This window comes from Oncorhynchus mykiss, chromosome 25 (assembly GCF_057628025.1).
Source record: "Oncorhynchus mykiss isolate SJ-2025 chromosome 25, ASM5762802v1, whole genome shotgun sequence".
Classification (NCBI taxonomy): Eukaryota; Metazoa; Chordata; class Actinopteri; order Salmoniformes; family Salmonidae; genus Oncorhynchus; species Oncorhynchus mykiss.
In genome coordinates, this window is record NC_143046.1 from 8,124,209 (window position 1) to 8,143,956 (window position 19,748).

Here is a 19,748-nt window from a genome sequence, read left to right on the forward strand (position 1 = left end):
AATCACTACTGACCACATCTCAGAGAGGTACCAGAGAAACACTATTTAACCACTACTGACCACATCTCAGAGAGGTACCAGAGAAACACTATGTAATCACTACTGACCACATCTCAGAGAGGTACCAGAGAAACACTGTTTAATCACTACTGACCACATCTCAGAGAGGTACCAGAGAAACACTATTTACCCACTACTGACCACATCTCAGGAGAGGTACCAGAGAAACACTATTTAATCACTACTGACCACCTCTCAGAGAGGTACCAGAGAAACACTATTTAATCACTACTGACCACATCTCAGAGAGGTACCAGAGAAACACTATTTAACCACTACTGACCACATCTCTGGAGAGGTACCAGAGAAACACTATTTAACCACTACTGACCACATCTTAGGAGAGGTACCAGAGAAACACTATTTAATCACTACTGACCACATCTCAGGAGAGGTACCAGAGAAACACTATTTAATCACTACTGACCACATCTCAGGAGAGGTACCAGAGAAACACTATTTAACCACTACTGACCACATCTCAGGAGAGGTACCAGAGAAACACTATTTAACCACTACTGACCACATCTCAGAGAGGTACCAGAGAAACACTGTTTAACCACTACTGACCACATCTCAGAGAGGTACCAGAGAAACACTGTTTAACCACTACTGACCACATCTCAGGAGAGGTACCAGAGAAACACTATTTAACCACTACTGACCACATCTCAGGAGAGGTACCAGAGAAACACTATTTAACCACTACTGACCACATCTCAGGAGAGGTACCAGAGAAACACTATTTAATCACTACTGACCACATCTCAGAGAGGTACCAGAGAAACACTATTTAACCACTACTGACCACATCTCAGAGAGGTACCAGAGAAACACTATTTAATCACTACTGACCACATCTCAGAGAGGTACCAGAGAAACACTATTTAACCACTACTGACCACATCTCAGAGAGGTACCAGAGAAACACTATTTAACCACTACTGACCACATCTCAGAGAGGTACCAGAGAAACACTATTTAATCACTACTGACCACATCTCAGAGAGGTACCAGAGAAACACTATTTAATCACTACTGACCACATCTCAGGAGAGGTACCAGAGAAACACTATTTAACCACTACTGACCACATCTCAGGAGAGGTACCAGAGAAACACTATTTAATCACTACTGACCACATCTCAGGAGAGGTACCAGAGAAACACTATTTAACCACTACTGACCACATCTCAGGAGAGGTACCAGAGAAACACTGTGTTGGCACTACTGACCACATCTCAGGAGAGGTACCAGAGAAACACTGTTTTAATCACTACTGACCACATCTCAGAGAGGTACCAGAGAAACACTATTTAACCACTACTGACCACATCTCAGGAGAGGTACCAGAGAAACACTGTTTTAATCACTACTGACCACCTCTCAGAGAGGTACCAGAGAAACACTATTTAATCACTACTGACCACATCTCAGAGAGGTACCAGAGAAACACTATTTAACCACTACTGACCACATCTCAGAGAGGTACCAGAGAAACACTATTTAACCACTACTGACCACATCTCAGAGAGGTACCAGAGAAACACTATTTAACCACTACTGACCACATCTCAGGAGAGGTACCAGAGAAACACTATTTAATCACTACTGACCACATCTCAGGAGAGGTACCAGAGAAACACTATTTAATCACTACTGACCACATCTCAGAGAGGTACCAGAGAAACACTATTTAACCACTACTGACCACATCTCAGGAGAGGTACCAGAGAAACACTGTGTTGGCACTACTGACCACATCTCAGGAGAGGTACCAGAGAAACACTATTTAACCACTACTGACCACATCTCAGGAGAAGTACCAGAGAAACACTATTTAACCACTACTGACCACATCTCAGGAGAGGTACCAGAGAAACACTGTTTAACCACTACTGACCACATCTCAGAGAGGTACCAGAGAAACACTGTTTAATCACTACTGACCACATCTCAGAGAGGTACCAGAGAAACACTATTTAATCACTACTGACCACATCTCAGAGAGGTACCAGAGAAACACTATTTAACCACTACTGACCACATCTCAGAGAGGTACCAGAGAAACACTATGTAATCACTACTGACCACATCTCAGAGAGGTACCAGAGAAACACTGTTTAATCACTACTGACCACATCTCAGGAGAGGTACCAGAGAAACACTATTTAATCACTACTGACCACATCTCAGAGAGGTACCAGAGAAACACTGTTTAACCACTACTGACCACATCTCAGAGAGGTACCAGAGAAACACTGTTTAATCACTACTGACCACATCTCAGAGAGGTACCAGAGAAACACTATTTAATCACTACTGACCACATCTCAGGAGAGGTACCAGAGAAACACTATTTAACCACTACTGACCACATCTCAGGAGAGGTACCAGAGAAACACTGTTTAACCACTACTGACCACATCTCAGGAGAGGTACCAGAGAAACACTATTTAATCACTACTGACCACATCTCAGGAGAGGTACCAGAGAAACACGATTTAACCACTACTGACCACATCTCAGAGAGGTACCAGAGAAACACTATTTAATCACTACTGACCACATCTCAGGAGAGGTACCAGAGAAACACTATTTAATCACTACTGACCACATCTCAGGAGAGGTACCAGAGAAACACTATTTAACCACTACTGACCACATCTCAGAGAGGTACCAGAGAAACACTATTTAATCACTACTGACCACATCTCAGAGAGGTACCAGAGAAACACTATTTAATCACTACTGACCACATCTCAGGAGAGGTACCAGAGAAACACTATTTAACCACTACTGACCACATCTCAGGAGAGGTACCAGAGAAACACTATTTAATCACTACTGACCACATCTCAGGAGAGGTACCAGAGAAACACTATTTAACCACTACTGACCACATCTCAGGAGAGGTACCAGAGAAACACTGTGTTGGCACTACTGACCACATCTCAGGAGAGGTACCAGAGAAACACTATTTAACCACTACTGACCACATCTCAGGAGAGGTACCAGAGAAACACTATTTAATCACTACTGACCACATCTCAGGAGAGGTACCAGAGAAACACTATTTAACCACTACTGACCACATCTCAGGAGAGGTACCAGAGAAACACTGTGTTGGCACTACTGACCACATCTCAGGAGAGGTACCAGAGAAACACTGTTTTAATCACTACTGACCACATCTCAGAGAGGTACCAGAGAAACACTATTTAACCACTACTGACCACATCTCAGGAGAGGTACCAGAGAAACACTGTTTTAATCACTACTGACCACCTCTCAGAGAGGTACCAGAGAAACACTATTTAATCACTACTGACCACATCTCAGAGAGGTACCAGAGAAACACTATTTAACCACTACTGACCACATCTCAGAGAGGTACCAGAGAAACACTATTTAACCACTACTGACCACATCTCAGAGAGGTACCAGAGAAACACTATTTAACCACTACTGACCACATCTCAGGAGAGGTACCAGAGAAACACTATTTAATCACTACTGACCACATCTCAGGAGAGGTACCAGAGAAACACTATTTAATCACTACTGACCACATCTCAGAGAGGTACCAGAGAAACACTATTTAACCACTACTGACCACATCTCAGGAGAGGTACCAGAGAAACACTGTGTTGGCACTACTGACCACATCTCAGGAGAGGTACCAGAGAAACACTATTTAACCACTACTGACCACATCTCAGGAGAAGTACCAGAGAAACACTATTTAACCACTACTGACCACATCTCAGGAGAGGTACCAGAGAAACACTGTTTAACCACTACTGACCACATCTCAGAGAGGTACCAGAGAAACACTGTTTAATCACTACTGACCACATCTCAGAGAGGTACCAGAGAAACACTATTTAATCACTACTGACCACATCTCAGAGAGGTACCAGAGAAACACTATTTAACCACTACTGACCACATCTCAGAGAGGTACCAGAGAAACACTATGTAATCACTACTGACCACATCTCAGAGAGGTACCAGAGAAACACTGTTTAATCACTACTGACCACATCTCAGGAGAGGTACCAGAGAAACACTATTTAATCACTACTGACCACATCTCAGAGAGGTACCAGAGAAACACTGTTTAACCACTACTGACCACATCTCAGAGAGGTACCAGAGAAACACTGTTTAATCACTACTGACCACATCTCAGAGAGGTACCAGAGAAACACTATTTAATCACTACTGACCACATCTCAGGAGAGGTACCAGAGAAACACTATTTAACCACTACTGACCACATCTCAGGAGAGGTACCAGAGAAACACTGTTTAACCACTACTGACCACATCTCAGGAGAGGTACCAGAGAAACACTATTTAATCACTACTGACCACATCTCAGGAGAGGTACCAGAGAAACACGATTTAACCACTACTGACCACATCTCAGAGAGGTACCAGAGAAACACTATTTAATCACTACTGACCACATCTCAGGAGAGGTACCAGAGAAACACTATTTAATCACTACTGACCACATCTCAGGAGAGGTACCAGAGAAACACTATTTAACCACTACTGACCACATCTCAGAGAGGTACCAGAGAAACACTATTTAATCACTACTGACCACATCTCAGAGAGGTACCAGAGAAACACTATTTAATCACTACTGACCACATCTCAGGAGAGGTACCAGAGAAACACTATTTAACCACTACTGACCACATCTCAGGAGAGGTACCAGAGAAACACTATTTAATCACTACTGACCACATCTCAGGAGAGGTACCAGAGAAACACTATTTAACCACTACTGACCACATCTCAGGAGAGGTACCAGAGAAACACTGTGTTGGCACTACTGACCACATCTCAGGAGAGGTACCAGAGAAACACTGTTTTAATCACTACTGACCACATCTCAGAGAGGTACCAGAGAAACACTATTTAACCACTACTGACCACATCTCAGGAGAGGTACCAGAGAAACACTGTTTTAATCACTACTGACCACCTCTCAGAGAGGTACCAGAGAAACACTATTTAATCACTACTGACCACATCTCAGAGAGGTACCAGAGAAACACTATTTAACCACTACTGACCACATCTCAGAGAGGTACCAGAGAAACACTATTTAACCACTACTGACCACATCTCAGAGAGGTACCAGAGAAACACTATTTAACCACTACTGACCACATCTCAGGAGAGGTACCAGAGAAACACTATTTAATCACTACTGACCACATCTCAGGAGAGGTACCAGAGAAACACTATTTAATCACTACTGACCACATCTCAGAGAGGTACCAGAGAAACACTATTTAACCACTACTGACCACATCTCAGGAGAGGTACCAGAGAAACACTGTGTTGGCACTACTGACCACATCTCAGGAGAGGTACCAGAGAAACACTATTTAACCACTACTGACCACATCTCAGGAGAAGTACCAGAGAAACACTATTTAACCACTACTGACCACATCTCAGGAGAGGTACCAGAGAAACACTGTTTAACCACTACTGACCACATCTCAGAGAGGTACCAGAGAAACACTGTTTAATCACTACTGACCACATCTCAGAGAGGTACCAGAGAAACACTATTTAATCACTACTGACCACATCTCAGAGAGGTACCAGAGAAACACTATTTAACCACTACTGACCACATCTCAGAGAGGTACCAGAGAAACACTATGTAATCACTACTGACCACATCTCAGAGAGGTACCAGAGAAACACTGTTTAATCACTACTGACCACATCTCAGGAGAGGTACCAGAGAAACACTATTTAATCACTACTGACCACATCTCAGAGAGGTACCAGAGAAACACTGTTTAACCACTACTGACCACATCTCAGAGAGGTACCAGAGAAACACTGTTTAATCACTACTGACCACATCTCAGAGAGGTACCAGAGAAACACTATTTAATCACTACTGACCACATCTCAGGAGAGGTACCAGAGAAACACTATTTAACCACTACTGACCACATCTCAGGAGAGGTACCAGAGAAACACGATTTAACCACTACTGACCACATCTCAGAGAGGTACCAGAGAAACACTATTTAATCACTACTGACCACATCTCAGGAGAGGTACCAGAGAAACACTATTTAATCACTACTGACCACATCTCAGAGAGGTACCAGAGAAACACTATTTAATCACTACTGACCACATCTCAGAGAGGTACCAGAGAAACACTATTTAACCACTACTGACCACATCTCAGAGAGGTACCAGAGAAACACTATTTAATCACTACTGACCACATCTCAGGAGAGGTACCAGAGAAACACTATTTAATCACTACTGACCACATCTCAGGAGAGGTACCAGAGAAACACTATTTAACCACTACTGACCACATCTCAGAGAGGTACCAGAGAAACACTATTTAATCACTACTGACCACATCTCAGAGAGGTACCAGAGAAACACTATTTAATCACTACTGACCACATCTCAGAGAGGTACCAGAGAAACACTATTTAATCACTACTGACCACATCTCAGAGAGGTACCAGAGAAACACTATTTAACCACTACTGACCACATCTCAGGAGAGGTACCAGAGAAACACTATTTAACCACTACTGACCACATCTCAGGAGAGGTACCAGAGAAACACTGTTTAACCACTACTGACCACATCTCAGGAGAGGTACCAGAGAAACACTATTTAACCACTACTGACCACATCTCAGGAGAGGTACCAGAGAAACACTATTTAACCACTACTGACCACATCTCAGAGAGGTACCAGAGAAACACTATTTAACCACTACTGACCACATCTCAGGAGAGGTACCAGAGAAACACTATTTAACCACTACTGACCACATCTCAGAGAGGTACCAGAGAAACACTATTTAATCACTACTGACCACATCTCAGGAGAGGTACCAGAGAAACACTGTTTAACCACTACTGACCACATCTCAGAGAGGTACCAGAGAAACACTGTTTAACCACTACTGACCACATCTCAGGAGAGGTACCAGAGAAACACTATTTAACCACTACTGACCACATCTCAGAGAGGTACCAGAGAAACACTATTTAATCACTACTGACCACATCTCAGAGAGGTACCAGAGAAACACTGTTTAATCACTACTGACCACATCTCAGAGAGGTACCAGAGAAACACTATTTAATCACTACTGACCACATCTCAGAGAGGTACCAGAGAAACACTATTTAATCACTACTGACCACATCTCAGAGAGGTACCAGAGAAACACTGTGTTGGCACTACTGACCACATCTCAGAGAGGTACCAGAGAAACACTGTGTTGGCACTACTGACCACATCTCAGGAGAGGTACCAGAGAAACACTATTTAATCACTACTGACCACATCTCAGAGAGGTACCAGAGAAACACTGTTTAACCACTACTGACCACATCTCAGAGAGGTACCAGAGAAACACTGTTTAATCACTACTGACCACATCTCAGGAGAGGTACCAGAGAAACACTATTTAATCACTACTGACCACATCTCAGAGAGGTACCAGAGAAACACTGTTTTATCACTACTGACCACATCTCAGAGAGGTACCAGAGAAACACTGTTTTATCACTACTGACCACATCTCAGAGAGGTACCAGAGAAACACTGTTTAATCACTACTGACCACATCTCAGAGAGGTACCAGAGAAACACTGTGTTGGCACTACTGACCACATCTCAGAGAGGTACCAGAGAAACACTGTTTAATCACTACTGCCCACATCTCAGGAGGGGTACCAGAGAAACACTGTGTTGGCACTACTGACCACATCTCAGAGAGGTACCAGAGAAACACTATTTAATCACTACTGACCACATCTCAGAGAGGTACCAGAGAAACACTGTTTAATCACTACTGCCCACATCTCAGGAGGGGTACCAGAGAAACACTGTTTAATCACTACTGACCACATCTCAGGAGAGGTACCAGAGAAACACTATTTAACCACTACTGACCACATCTCAGGAGAGGTACCAGAGAAACACTATTTAATCACTACTGACCACATCTCAGAGAGGAACCAGAGAAACACTATTTAATCACTACTGACCACATCTCAGGAGAAGTACCAGAGAAACACTATTTAACCACTACTGACCACATCTCAGGAGAGGTACCAGAGAAACACTATTTAATCACTACTGACCACATCTCAGAGAGGAACCAGAGAAACACTATTTAATCAATACTGACCACCTCTCAGAGAGGTACCAGAGAAACACTGTTTAATCACTACTGACCACATCTCAGAGAGGTACCAGAGAAACACTGTTTAACCACTACTGACCACATCTCAGAGAGGTACCAGAGAAACACTATTTAATCACTACTGACCACATCTCAGAGAGGTACCAGAGAAACACTGTTTAACCACTACTGACCACATCTCAGGAGAGGTACCAGAGAAACACTATTTAACCACTACTGACCACATCTCAGGAGAGGTACCAGAGAAACACTATTTAATCACTACTGACCACATCTCAGAGAGGAACCAGAGAAACACTATTTAATCAATACTGACCACCTCTCAGAGAGGTACCAGAGAAACACTGTTTAATCACTACTGACCACATCTCAGAGAGGTACCAGAGAAACACTATTTAATCACTACTGACCACATCTCAGAGAGGTACCAGAGAAACACTATTTAATCACTACTGACCACATCTCAGAGAGGTACCAGAGAAACACTGTGTTGGCACTACTGACCACATCTCAGAGAGGTACCAGAGAAACACTGTTTAATCACTACTGCCCACATCTCAGGAGGGGTACCAGAGAAACACTGTGTTGGCACTACTGACCACATCTCAGAGAGGTACCAGAGAAACACTGTTTAATCACTACTGCCCACATCTCAGGAGGGGTACCAGAGAAACACTGTTTAATCACTACTGACCACATCTCAGGAGAGGTACCAGAGAAACACTATTTAACCACTACTGACCACATCTCAGGAGAGGTACCAGAGAAACACTATTTAATCACTACTGACCACATCTCAGAGAGGAACCAGAGAAACACTATTTAATCACTACTGACCACATCTCAGGAGAAGTACCAGAGAAACACTATTTAACCACTACTGACCACATCTCAGGAGAGGTACCAGAGAAACACTATTTAATCACTACTGACCACATCTCAGAGAGGAACCAGAGAAACACTATTTAATCAATACTGACCACCTCTCAGAGAGGTACCAGAGAAACACTGTTTAATCACTACTGACCACATCTCAGAGAGGTACCAGAGAAACACTGTTTAACCACTACTGACCACATCTCAGGAGAGGTACCAGAGAAACACTATTTAATCACTACTGACCACATCTCAGGAGAAGTACCAGAGAAACACTATTTAATCACTACTGACCACATCTCAGGAGAAGTACCAGAGAAACACTATTTAATCACTACTGACCACATCTCAGAGAGGTACCAGAGAAACACTATTTAATCACTACTGACCACATCTCAGGAGAGGTACCAGAGAAACACTATTTAATCACTACTGACCACATTTGTATTTCTTCTCAGTGTTCCAAGAGTTTGTTCGATGCAGCAATAAGGACATTGAACAGATCATCAAGAATGAGATGTCTGGAGACGTGAAACAGGCCATGTATGGCATAGGTAATAAGGCATTTGATTGGATGGCTTCTTTAGTTTGACCCTTGACTCCAGAGTGGAGTATAGGCCATTGAGGCTGTTGACAAATTACATTTTACAGGTTTTGGCTATTGTAATATATATTTATTTTTTGACCTATCATATCTCTCTTTCTCGTTGCAGTTCGGAGTGTAAAGAACCAGCCTAATTACATTGCAGAGCGCCTGTACAAAGCCATGAAGGTAGGTCTATTTCTGCTGATTTTTACAAACGGCTCCCATCGCAGTCCAGCCATGTTTCACTGGCCCGTGGATAGCTAGCGAAATCCAGTTTTTACTAGGCTAGCTGTTAGTACTAGCAGGCCTAAAGGGGAGGGATTTTCTAACCACTTCATGTTGTTGTTTCTGTCTACTTGCTAGAGCAGGCTATGTATGTTTTGTGTTTTGTTTTGTGTTTTGTGTTTTGTATTGTGTTTTGTATTGTGTTTTGTATTGTGTTTTGTATTGTGTTATGTTTTGTGTTTTGTATTGTGTTTTGTATTGTGTTTTGTATTGTGTTTTGTATTGTGTTTTGTAATGTGTTTTGTATTTTGTGTTTTGTATTGTGTTTTGTATTGTGTTTTGTATTGTGTTTTGTATTGTGTTTTGTATTGTGTTTTGTAATGTGTTTTGTATTGTGTTTTGTATTGTGTTTTGTATTGTGTTTTGTATTGTGTTTTGTATTGTGTTTTGTATTGTGTTTTGTAATGTGTTTTGTATTGTGTTTTGTATTGTGTTTTGTAATGTGTTTTGTATTTTGTGTTTTGTATTGTGTTTTGTATTGTGTTTTGTATTGTGTTTTGTAATGTGTTTTGTAATGTGTTTTGTAGTGTGTTTTGTATTGTGTGTTTTGTATTGTGTTTTGTATTGTGTTTTGTAATGTGTTTTGTAATGTGTTTTGTAGTGTGTTTTGTATTGTGTGTTTTGTATTGTGTTTTGTTGTGTTTTGTAATGTGTTTTGTAATGTGTTTTGTATTGTGTTTTGTTGTGTTTTGTAATGTGTTTTGTAATGTGTTTTGTATTGTGTTTTGTAATGTGTTTTGTAATGTGTTTTGTAGTGTGTTTTGTATTGTGTGTTTTGTATTGTGTTTTGTATTGTGTTTTGTTGTGTTTTGTAATGTGTGTTTTGTATTGTGTTTTGTAATGTGTTTTGTAGTGTGTTTTGTTGTGTTTTGTAATGTGTTTTGTATTGTGTTTTGTATTGTGTTTTGTATTGTGTTTTGTAATGTGTTTTGTAATGTGTTTTGTAATGTGTTTTGTAATGTGTTTTGTAGTGTGTTTTGTATTGTGTGTTTTGTATTGTGTTTTGTATTGTGTGTTTTGTAATGTGTGTTTTGTATTGTGTTTTGTAATGTGTTTTGTATTGTGTTTTGTAGTGTGTTTTGTTTTGTGTTTTGTAATGTGTTTTGTAATGTGTTTTGTAATGTGTTTTGTAATGTGTTTTGTTTTGTTTTGTATTGTGTTTTGTAATGTGTTTTGTATTGTGTTTTGTAATGTGTTTTGTAATGTGTTTTGTTTTGTGTTTTGTAATGTGTTTTGTAATGTGTTTTGTAATGTGTTTTGTAATGTGTTTTGTAGTGTGTTTTGTTTTGTGTTTTGTAATGTGTTTTGTAATGTGTTTTGTAATGTGTTTTGTAATGTGTTTTGTATTGTGTTTTGTAATGTGTTTTGTAATGTGTTTTGTTTTGTGTTTTGTAATGTGTTTTGTAATGTGTTTTGTGTTTTGTAATGTGTTTTGTAATGTGTTTTGTTTTGTGTTTTGTAATGTGTTTTGTAATGTGTTTTGTATTGTGTTTTGTAGTGTGTTTTGTAATGTGTTTTGTAGTGTGTTTTGTTTTGTGTTTTGTAATGTGTTTTGTAATGTGTTTTGTAATGTGTTTTGTATTGTGTTTTGTAATGTGTTTGAATTGTGTGTGGACCCCAGGACCCTAGGGATCCCAACGACACTGAACTAAAATATAAACACAACATGTAAAGAGTTGGTCCCATGTTTCATGAGCTGAAATTAAAGATCCCAGAAATGTTCCAGACGCACAAACATATTATTTCTCTCAAATGTTGTGAACAAATGTGTTTCCTTCCCAGTTAGTGATCATTTCTCCTTTACCAAGATAATCCCATCCACCTGACAGCTGTGGCATATCAAGAGGCTGATTAAACAGCATGATCATTACACAGGTGCACCTTGTGCTGGGGACAATAAAAGCCCTCTCTAAAATGTGCAGTTTTGTCACACAACACAATGTCACAGATGTCTCAAGATTTGAGGGAGTGTCAATTGACATGCTGACTTCAGGAATATCCACCAGAGCTGTTGCCAGATCATTTAATGTTGATTTCTCTACCATAAACTGTCTCCAACGTCGTTTTAGAGAATTTTTGGAGTACATCCAACCGGTCTCACAACCGCAGACCACGTGTACGGCGTGGTGTGGGTGAGCGGTTTGCTGATGTCAACGTTGTGAACAGAGTGCCCCATGGTGGGGTTATAGTATGGGCAGGCATTAGCTACGATGAACATTTTACCAATAGCAATTTGAATGCACAAAAAGACTGCGATAAGATCCTGAGGCACATATTGTTTTAAGCATCTGTGACCAACAGTTGCATATCTGTATTCCCAGTCATGTGAAATCTATAGATTAGGGCCTTGTGAAATTAGAGGGGTTTTTCTGGGGGGGGGAAGGGGTATTTTATATATTCTTGATCAGTATATGTGTATAAACATGTTTTCTCTGTTCTCTCTGCAGTGTATTGGCACAGACGACAGGGCTCTGATCCGCATCATGGTCTCACGCAGTGAAGTCGACCTTTTCAATATCCGCAAAGAGTTCAAGGAGACTCACGACTGTTCTCTCCATGAATTCATCCAGGTAGAAACCATGGTTGTAAGTTTTCATATTTTACATGTCGAGTGACACACTACTGTCTACTGCACTCTGCACGTCCCTTTTACATGCCCCTGTACACCCTCGGTGTGTGTGTGTGTGTGTGTGTGTCTGTGTGTCTGTGTCTGTGTGCGTGCGTGCGTGCGTGTCTGTGTGTGTGTGTGTGTGTGTGTGTATGTGTAGTGTGTGTATGTGTAGTGTGTGTATGTGTAGTGTGTGTATGTGTAGTGCGTGTGTGTGTAGTGCGTGTGTGTGTGTGTATGTGTGTGTGTGTGTGTGTGTGTGTGTGTGTGTGTGTTCTGTTGCACTAACTGTGCTGCTACACATCCTATTTCCGTTCGAGACGAGTGGAGGGGGAACAGTGCTCTATAGCTTCCTGTGTCGGGCAGGGCTTGTGGGGCTGCGGCTGCCATACAGCTGTTTAGGAATTTCCCCTGACTTCCTCTCTGTAGGCCGACACCCGTGATTGGCTGGAAGATGTCGAGGCAGGAAGTGCCCAATAACAGGTCTATACTGACTCTCACATGTAAAAGACCTGGGTTGTGTACGGAATGGCACCTTGTTCCTCTACGGGCCCTGGTTGAAAGTAGTGCAATATATAGAACCTAGAGTAGGGTTCCATTTGGGACACTTTCACCAGTACTAACTTCTGCAGGTGAGGGTGACCCTTAAATAATGTCATCTATGTACCAGAGGAGGATATAAGAGCTATAGTGGAATGGTTGGGGATTGATATACTGGTTGGTTGAAAGAGTCTTGAAGTCACGTGCTGTACATACAGTCGCTGTGTCATTAAAATACAATAAAAATCTAACCCGATCCGGAGACGTTCTTTATTGCCGTCAGCGTAAAGTAAATTGCCATTTTGCTAATTCAATGTATTTCAAAACCGATTGTGAACTTAGATTCTGACATGTTATAACTTCTTTGGTTTCTATAAATGTCTGTCCACTAACCCTGTGTGTCTGTCCACTAACCCTGTGTGTCTGTCCACTAACCCTGTGTGTCTGTCGCCTAACCCTGTGTGTCTGTCGCCTAACCCTGTGTGTCTGTCCACTAACCCTGTGTGTCTGTCCACTAACCCGGTGTGTCTGTCCACTAACCCTGTGTGTCTGTCCACTAACCCTGTGTGTCTGTCCACTAACCCTGTGTGTCTGTCCACTAACCCTGTGTGTCTGTCCACTAACCCTGTGTGTCTGTCCACTAACCCTGTGTGTTTGTCCACTAACCCTGTGTGTCTGTCGCCTAACCCTGTGTGTCTGTCCACTAACCCTGTGTGTCTGTCGCCTAACCCTGTGTGTCTGTCGCCTAACCCTGTGTGTCTGTCCACTAACCCTGTGTGTCTGTCGCCTAACCCTGTGTGTCTGTCCACTAACCCTGTGTGTCTGTCCACTAACCCTGTGTGTCTGTCGCCTAACCCTGTGTGTCTGTCGCCTAACCCTGTGTGTCTGTCCACTAACCCTGTGTGTCTGTCCACTAACCCTGTGTGTCTGTCCACTAACCCTGTGTGTCTGTCCACTAACCCTGTGTGTCTGTCCACTAACCCTGTGTGTCTGTCCACTAACCCTGTGTGTCTGTCGCCTAACCCTGTGTGTCTGTCCACTAACCCTGTGTGTCTGTCCACTAACCCTGTGTGTCTGTCCACTAACCCTGTGTGTCTGTCCACTAACCCTGTGTGTCTGTCGCCTAACCCTGTGTGTCTGTCCACTAACCCTGTGTGTTTGTCCACTAACCCTGTGTGTCTGTCCACTAACCCTGTGTGTCTGTCCACTAACCCTGTGTGTATGTCCACTAACCCTGTGTGTATGTCCACTAACCCTGTGTGTCTGTCCACTAACCCTGTGTGTCTGTCCACTAACCCTGTGTGTCTGTCCACTAACCCTGTGTATCTCTGTGATGTACTGTATGTATCTCTGTGATGTACTGTGTGTATCTCTGTGATGTACTGTGTGTATCTCTGTGATGTACTGTGTGTATCTCTGTGATGTACTGTGTGTATCTCTGTGATGTACTGTGTGTATCTCTGTGATGTACTGTGTGTATCTCTGTGATGTACTGTATGTATCTCTGTGATGTACTGTGTGATGTACTGTGTGTATCTCTGTGATGTACTGTGTGTATCTCTGTGGTGTACTGTGTGTATCTCTGTGATGTACTGTGTGTATCTCTGTGATGTACTGTATGTATCTCTGTGATGTACTGTGTGTATCTCTGTGATGTACTGTATGTATCTCTGTGATGTACTGTGTGATGTACTGTGTGTATCTCTGTGATGTACTGTATGTATCTCTGTGATGTACTGTGTGTGTCTGTGTGATGCACTGTGTGTATCTCTGTGATGTACTGTGTGTGTGTGTTAATGTGTCTGTGTGATGTACTGTATGTATCTCTGTGATGTACTGTATGTATCTCTGTGATGTACTGTGTGTATCTCTGTGATGTACTGTGTGTATCTCTGTGGTGTACTGTGTGTATCTCTGTGATGTACTGTGTGTATCTCTGTGGTGTACTGTGTGTATCTCTGTGATGTACTGTATGTATCTCTGTGATGTACTGTATGTGTCTGTGTGATGCACTGTGTGTATCTCTGTGATGTACTGTGTGTATCTCTGTGATGTACTGTATGTATCTCTGTGATGTACTGTGTGTGTCTGTGTGATGTACTGTATGTGTCTGTGTGATGTACTGTGTGTATCTCTGTGATGTACTGTGTGTGTGTGTTAATGTGTCTGTGTGATGTACTGTGTCTCTGTGATGTACTGTATCTGTCTGTGTGTGTGTTAATGTGTCTGTGTTACTGTGTCTGTGTGACATTATTGAGTTGACAATGCTTTTACTGTGGGAGCTGTTCATATCCCTAACTGATTACCCCGCCCTGAATAACTTAGAATATTTATATAGCTATATAACATATGATAGAATTAACCAATAAGGCCCGAGGGGGTGTGGTATATGGCTAAAATACCACGGCTAAGGGCTGTTCTTAGGCACAACGCAACGCGGAGTACCTGCATACAGCCCTTAGCCGTGGTATATTGGTCAATATACCACAAACCCCAGAGGTGACTTATTGCTATTATAAACTGTTTACCAACGTAATTATAAGAGTAAAAACAACCCAGTTTATAACTTAGATTATATCACATATTATATAACTTAGATTATGACCTGGGTGGTTCGAGCACTGAATGCTGATTGGCTGACAGCCGTGGTATATCAGACCGTATACCACGGTTCGTCGGGTCTAAGAACAGCCCTTAGCCGTGGTATATTGGCCATATACCACACCCCCTCAGACCTTATTGGTTAATTATATAATATATGATATAATAACATATACTGTATAAACACTCAGTAAAAGAGACCCTAAATACTCCTTCCTCTCCTGTATGCATCCCTAGCTGTGCCACCAGAGACTCTGGGTTCGCGCCCAGGCTCTGTCGCAACCGGCCGCGACCGGGAGGTCCGTGGGGCGACGCACAATTGGCCTAGCGTCGTTAGGGAGGGTTTGGCCGGTAGGGATCTCCTTGTCTCATCGCGCACCAGCGACTCCTGTGGCGGACCGGGCGCAGTGCGTGCATGGTGTTTCCTCCGACACATTGGTGTGGCTGGCTTCCGGGGTTGGATGAGCGCTGTGTTAAGAAGCAGTGCGGCTTGGTTGGGTTGTGTATCGGAGGACGCATGACTTTCAACCTTCGTCTCTCCCGAGCCCGTACGGGAGTTGTAGCGATGAGACAAGATAGTAGCTACTAACAATTGGATACCACGAAATTGGGGAGAAAAAAGGGGGTAAAATTCACACCAAAAACAACAAACAAAAAAAACATTTGTATGCATCCCAAATGGTCCCCTATTATTATATAGTGCCATTTGGGACGGAGTCTGTTTTAGTAAGTTCCTAAAAAGCTGCTGCTTCCTCTCTCAGGGTGATACCTCAGGGGACTACCGTAAGACCCTGCTGATGCTGTGTGGAGGACAAGACTAGAACCAGAACCACCCAGCAGGCTTCCTGAAGGCTCTAGAACACTCTAGAACCAGAACCACCCAGCAGGCTTCCAGAAGGCTCCAGAACACCAGTGGAGCTTCTGGAACACTCTAGAACACCAACTGAAGCTGTCAATCTACCGGTCAACTGTGCTGTGTATACATCCACATTGAACCCAGTGGGGATAGTCCGTCTGCTCTGTTTGTCCCTCACCGCTGCCACTCCTCTGCCAAAGTGACCTATGACCTCAACAGCCTCCCCACAGAGTCTCTGTTCCTTTCTTCTTTCCTAGCTTTCTTCAAGTAATCACAGATCTAAATTGGTTCAAGTGATGATAACCTTGCTATGCTTACACCTATCCATAACTAATGATGCATTTTTAAAGTATTGGAACATTGGAGCTCTGTGCTGTCACCTCTGTGTCAGATAGCTGTCACCTCTGTGTCAGATAGCTGTCACCTCTGTGTCAGATAGCTGGCCCCTCTGTGTCAGATAGCTGACACCTCTGTGTCAGTCTTTTTCATGTCAAAATATTTTTTTTTTCATTTTTTTTCCCAGAACCCCTGTAGTGTTAGTGGTATTTACATTGAAAGTGAGAGATAGGAAACTGCTTGGCTATGTGTCTATCAACCTATTGAGGGCTTGATGTGTTTTGTATGGCGCTTCTACAATGCAATAGGTCAATAGGTCATCCATCCAATAAATACTGTATGGTTTTAGGAACGTTACATTGTGTCTCCTGATAATAAAAGGACTGTGTCGTAGTACTGTATTCTGTTGGCATTTCTTTTTTGAAAACAGATTTGAATGATAAGATATGACCTATATTGGTATAAATGCACATACAATTTTGGAAACTGCATTGAATACATTTGCAACTAAATCGCTCTTAGGTCCACATTTCTGTGTGATATGCACTGATGATGGGGTAATGACTCATTTGGACTGAGATCGTGTTACGGTAATGCCCTGTGTTGATTTCCTCTTGACAGTGCTGCAGATACAGCAGGATCAGGGTTAAGGCTGTGTCAACATCTCTACTTACCAGAATGGCACCTAATCCCTTATATAGTGCACTACTTTTGACCACAACCCTATGGGCCCTGGTCAAAAGTAGTGCACTATAATAGGGAATAGGGTGCCATAGGGCTCTGGTTAAAAGTAGTGCACTATATAAGGGAAGAGGGTGCCATAGGGCTCTGGTTAAAAGTAGTGCACTATATAGGGAAGAGGGTGCCATAGGGCTCTGGTTAAAAGTAGTGCACTATATATAGGGAATAGGGTGCCATTGGGCCCTGGTTAAAAGCAGTGCACTATATAGGGTGCCATTGGGCACTGGTTAAATGCAGTGCACTATATAGGGAATAGAATGCTATTTGGACCTTGTCAGTGGTACACTATGTTTAGCTACCTGGGTAGCTTCTGGGTAACGTTCAGTGATTAAATATTGATATTGGCAGAGGGACACTGGGCAGAGATTTAGAATCAGGAAACTCCTTGGTTACATCCTGAATGGCACCCTATTCCCTACACATAGTGCACTACTTTTAACCAGAGCCCTATGGCACCCTCTTCCCTATATAGTGCACTACTTTTAACCAGAGCCCTATGGCACCCTCTTCCCTATATAGTGCACTACTTTTAACCAGAGCCCTATGGCACCCTCTTCCCTATATAGTGCACTACTTTTAACCAGAGCCCTATGGCACCCTCTTCCCTATATAGTGCACTACTTTTAACCAGAGCCCTATGGCACCCTATTCCCTATATAGTGCACTACTTTTAACCAGAGCCCTATGGCACCCTCTTCCCTATATAGTGCACTACTTTTAACCAGAGCCCTATGGCACCCTATTCCCTATATAGTGCACTGCTTTTGATCAGGGCCCTATGGCACCCTCTTCCCTATATAGTGCACTACTTTTAACCAGAGCCCTATGGCACCCTCTTCCCTATATAGTGCACTACTTTTAACCAGAGCCCTATGGCACCCTCTTCCCTATATAGTGCACTACTTTTAACCAGAGCCCTATGGCACCCTCTTCCCTATATAGTGCACTACTTTTAACCAGAGCCCTATGGCACCCTCTTCCCTATATAGTGCACTACTTTTAACCAGAGCCCTATGGCACCCTATTCCCTATATAGTGCACTACTTTTAACCAGAGCCCTATGGCACCCTATTCCCTATATAGTGCACTACTTTTAACAAGAGCCCAGGCCAAAAGTAGTACACTATTTAGGGAATAGCAAATGGTACTCTATTCGGGATAGGCTACTACTTTGGATACGGCACTTTGTATAATTCACTCACTGCCTCTTCCATTCTCTGCCTCTCCCACTCGCTGCCTCTCCCACTCACTGCCTCTCCCACTCTCTGCCTCTCCCACTCACTGCCTCTTCCACTCTCTGCCTCTCCCACTCTCTGCCTCTCCCACTCACTGCCTCTCCCACTCTCTGCCTCTCCCACTCACTGCCTCTTCCACTCTCTGCCTCTCCCACTCTCTGCCTCTCCCACTCACTGCCTCTGCCTCTCCCACTCGCTACCTCTCCCACTCTCTGCCTCTCCCACTCTCTGCCTCTCCCACTCTCTGCCTCTCCCACTCTCTGCCTCTCCCACTCTCTGCCACTCCCACTCTCTGCCTCTCCCACTCTCTGCCTCTCCCACTCTCTGCCTCTCCCACTCTCTGCCTCTCCCACTCGCTGCCTCTCCCACTCGCTGCCTCTCCCACTCTCTGCCTCTGCCTCTCCCACTCGCTACCTCTCCCACTCTCTGCCTCTCCCACTCTCTGCCTCTCCCACTCGCTGCCTCTCCCACTCGCTGCCTCTCCCACTCACTGCCTCTCCCACTCACTGCCTCTTCCACTCTCTGCCTCTCCCACTCACTGCCTCTTCCATTCTCTGCCTCTCCCACTCGCTGCCTCTCCCACTGCCTCTGCCTCTCCCACTCTCTGCCTCTCCCACTCTCTGCCACTCCCACTCTCTGCCTCTCCCACTCTGCCTCTCCCACTCTCTGCCTCTCCCACTCACTGCCTCTGCCTCTCCCACTCGCTACCTCTCCCACTCTCTGCCTCTCCCACTCACTGCCTCTTCCACTCTCTGCCTCTCCCACTCTCTGCCTCTCCCACTCTCTGC

The 19,748-nt window shown here is 43.3% G+C and overlaps 1 protein-coding gene across 2 annotated transcripts in view; it reads left to right on the forward strand.

Annotated features, from left to right (window-relative positions):
* The window catches only part of LOC110504482 (annexin A6), a 93,157-nt gene extending 75,772 nt beyond the window's left edge, over positions 1–17,385 (forward strand). The window contains exons 22-25 of one of the 2 annotated variants that reach the window (XM_036969860.2): positions 9,631–9,726; positions 9,886–9,944; positions 12,491–12,613; positions 16,554–17,385. In XM_036969860.2, the coding sequence (XP_036825755.2) occupies positions 9,631–9,726; positions 9,886–9,944; positions 12,491–12,613; positions 16,554–16,613 (338 nt within the window). In that variant the 3' untranslated portion in view covers positions 16,614–17,385. Of the gene's footprint in view, positions 1–9,630; positions 9,727–9,885; positions 9,945–12,490; positions 12,629–16,553 lie in introns of both variants that reach the window. The other variant, XM_036969858.2, reaches the window with a different exon arrangement.
* Positions 17,386–19,748: the final 2,363 nt, after the last annotated feature.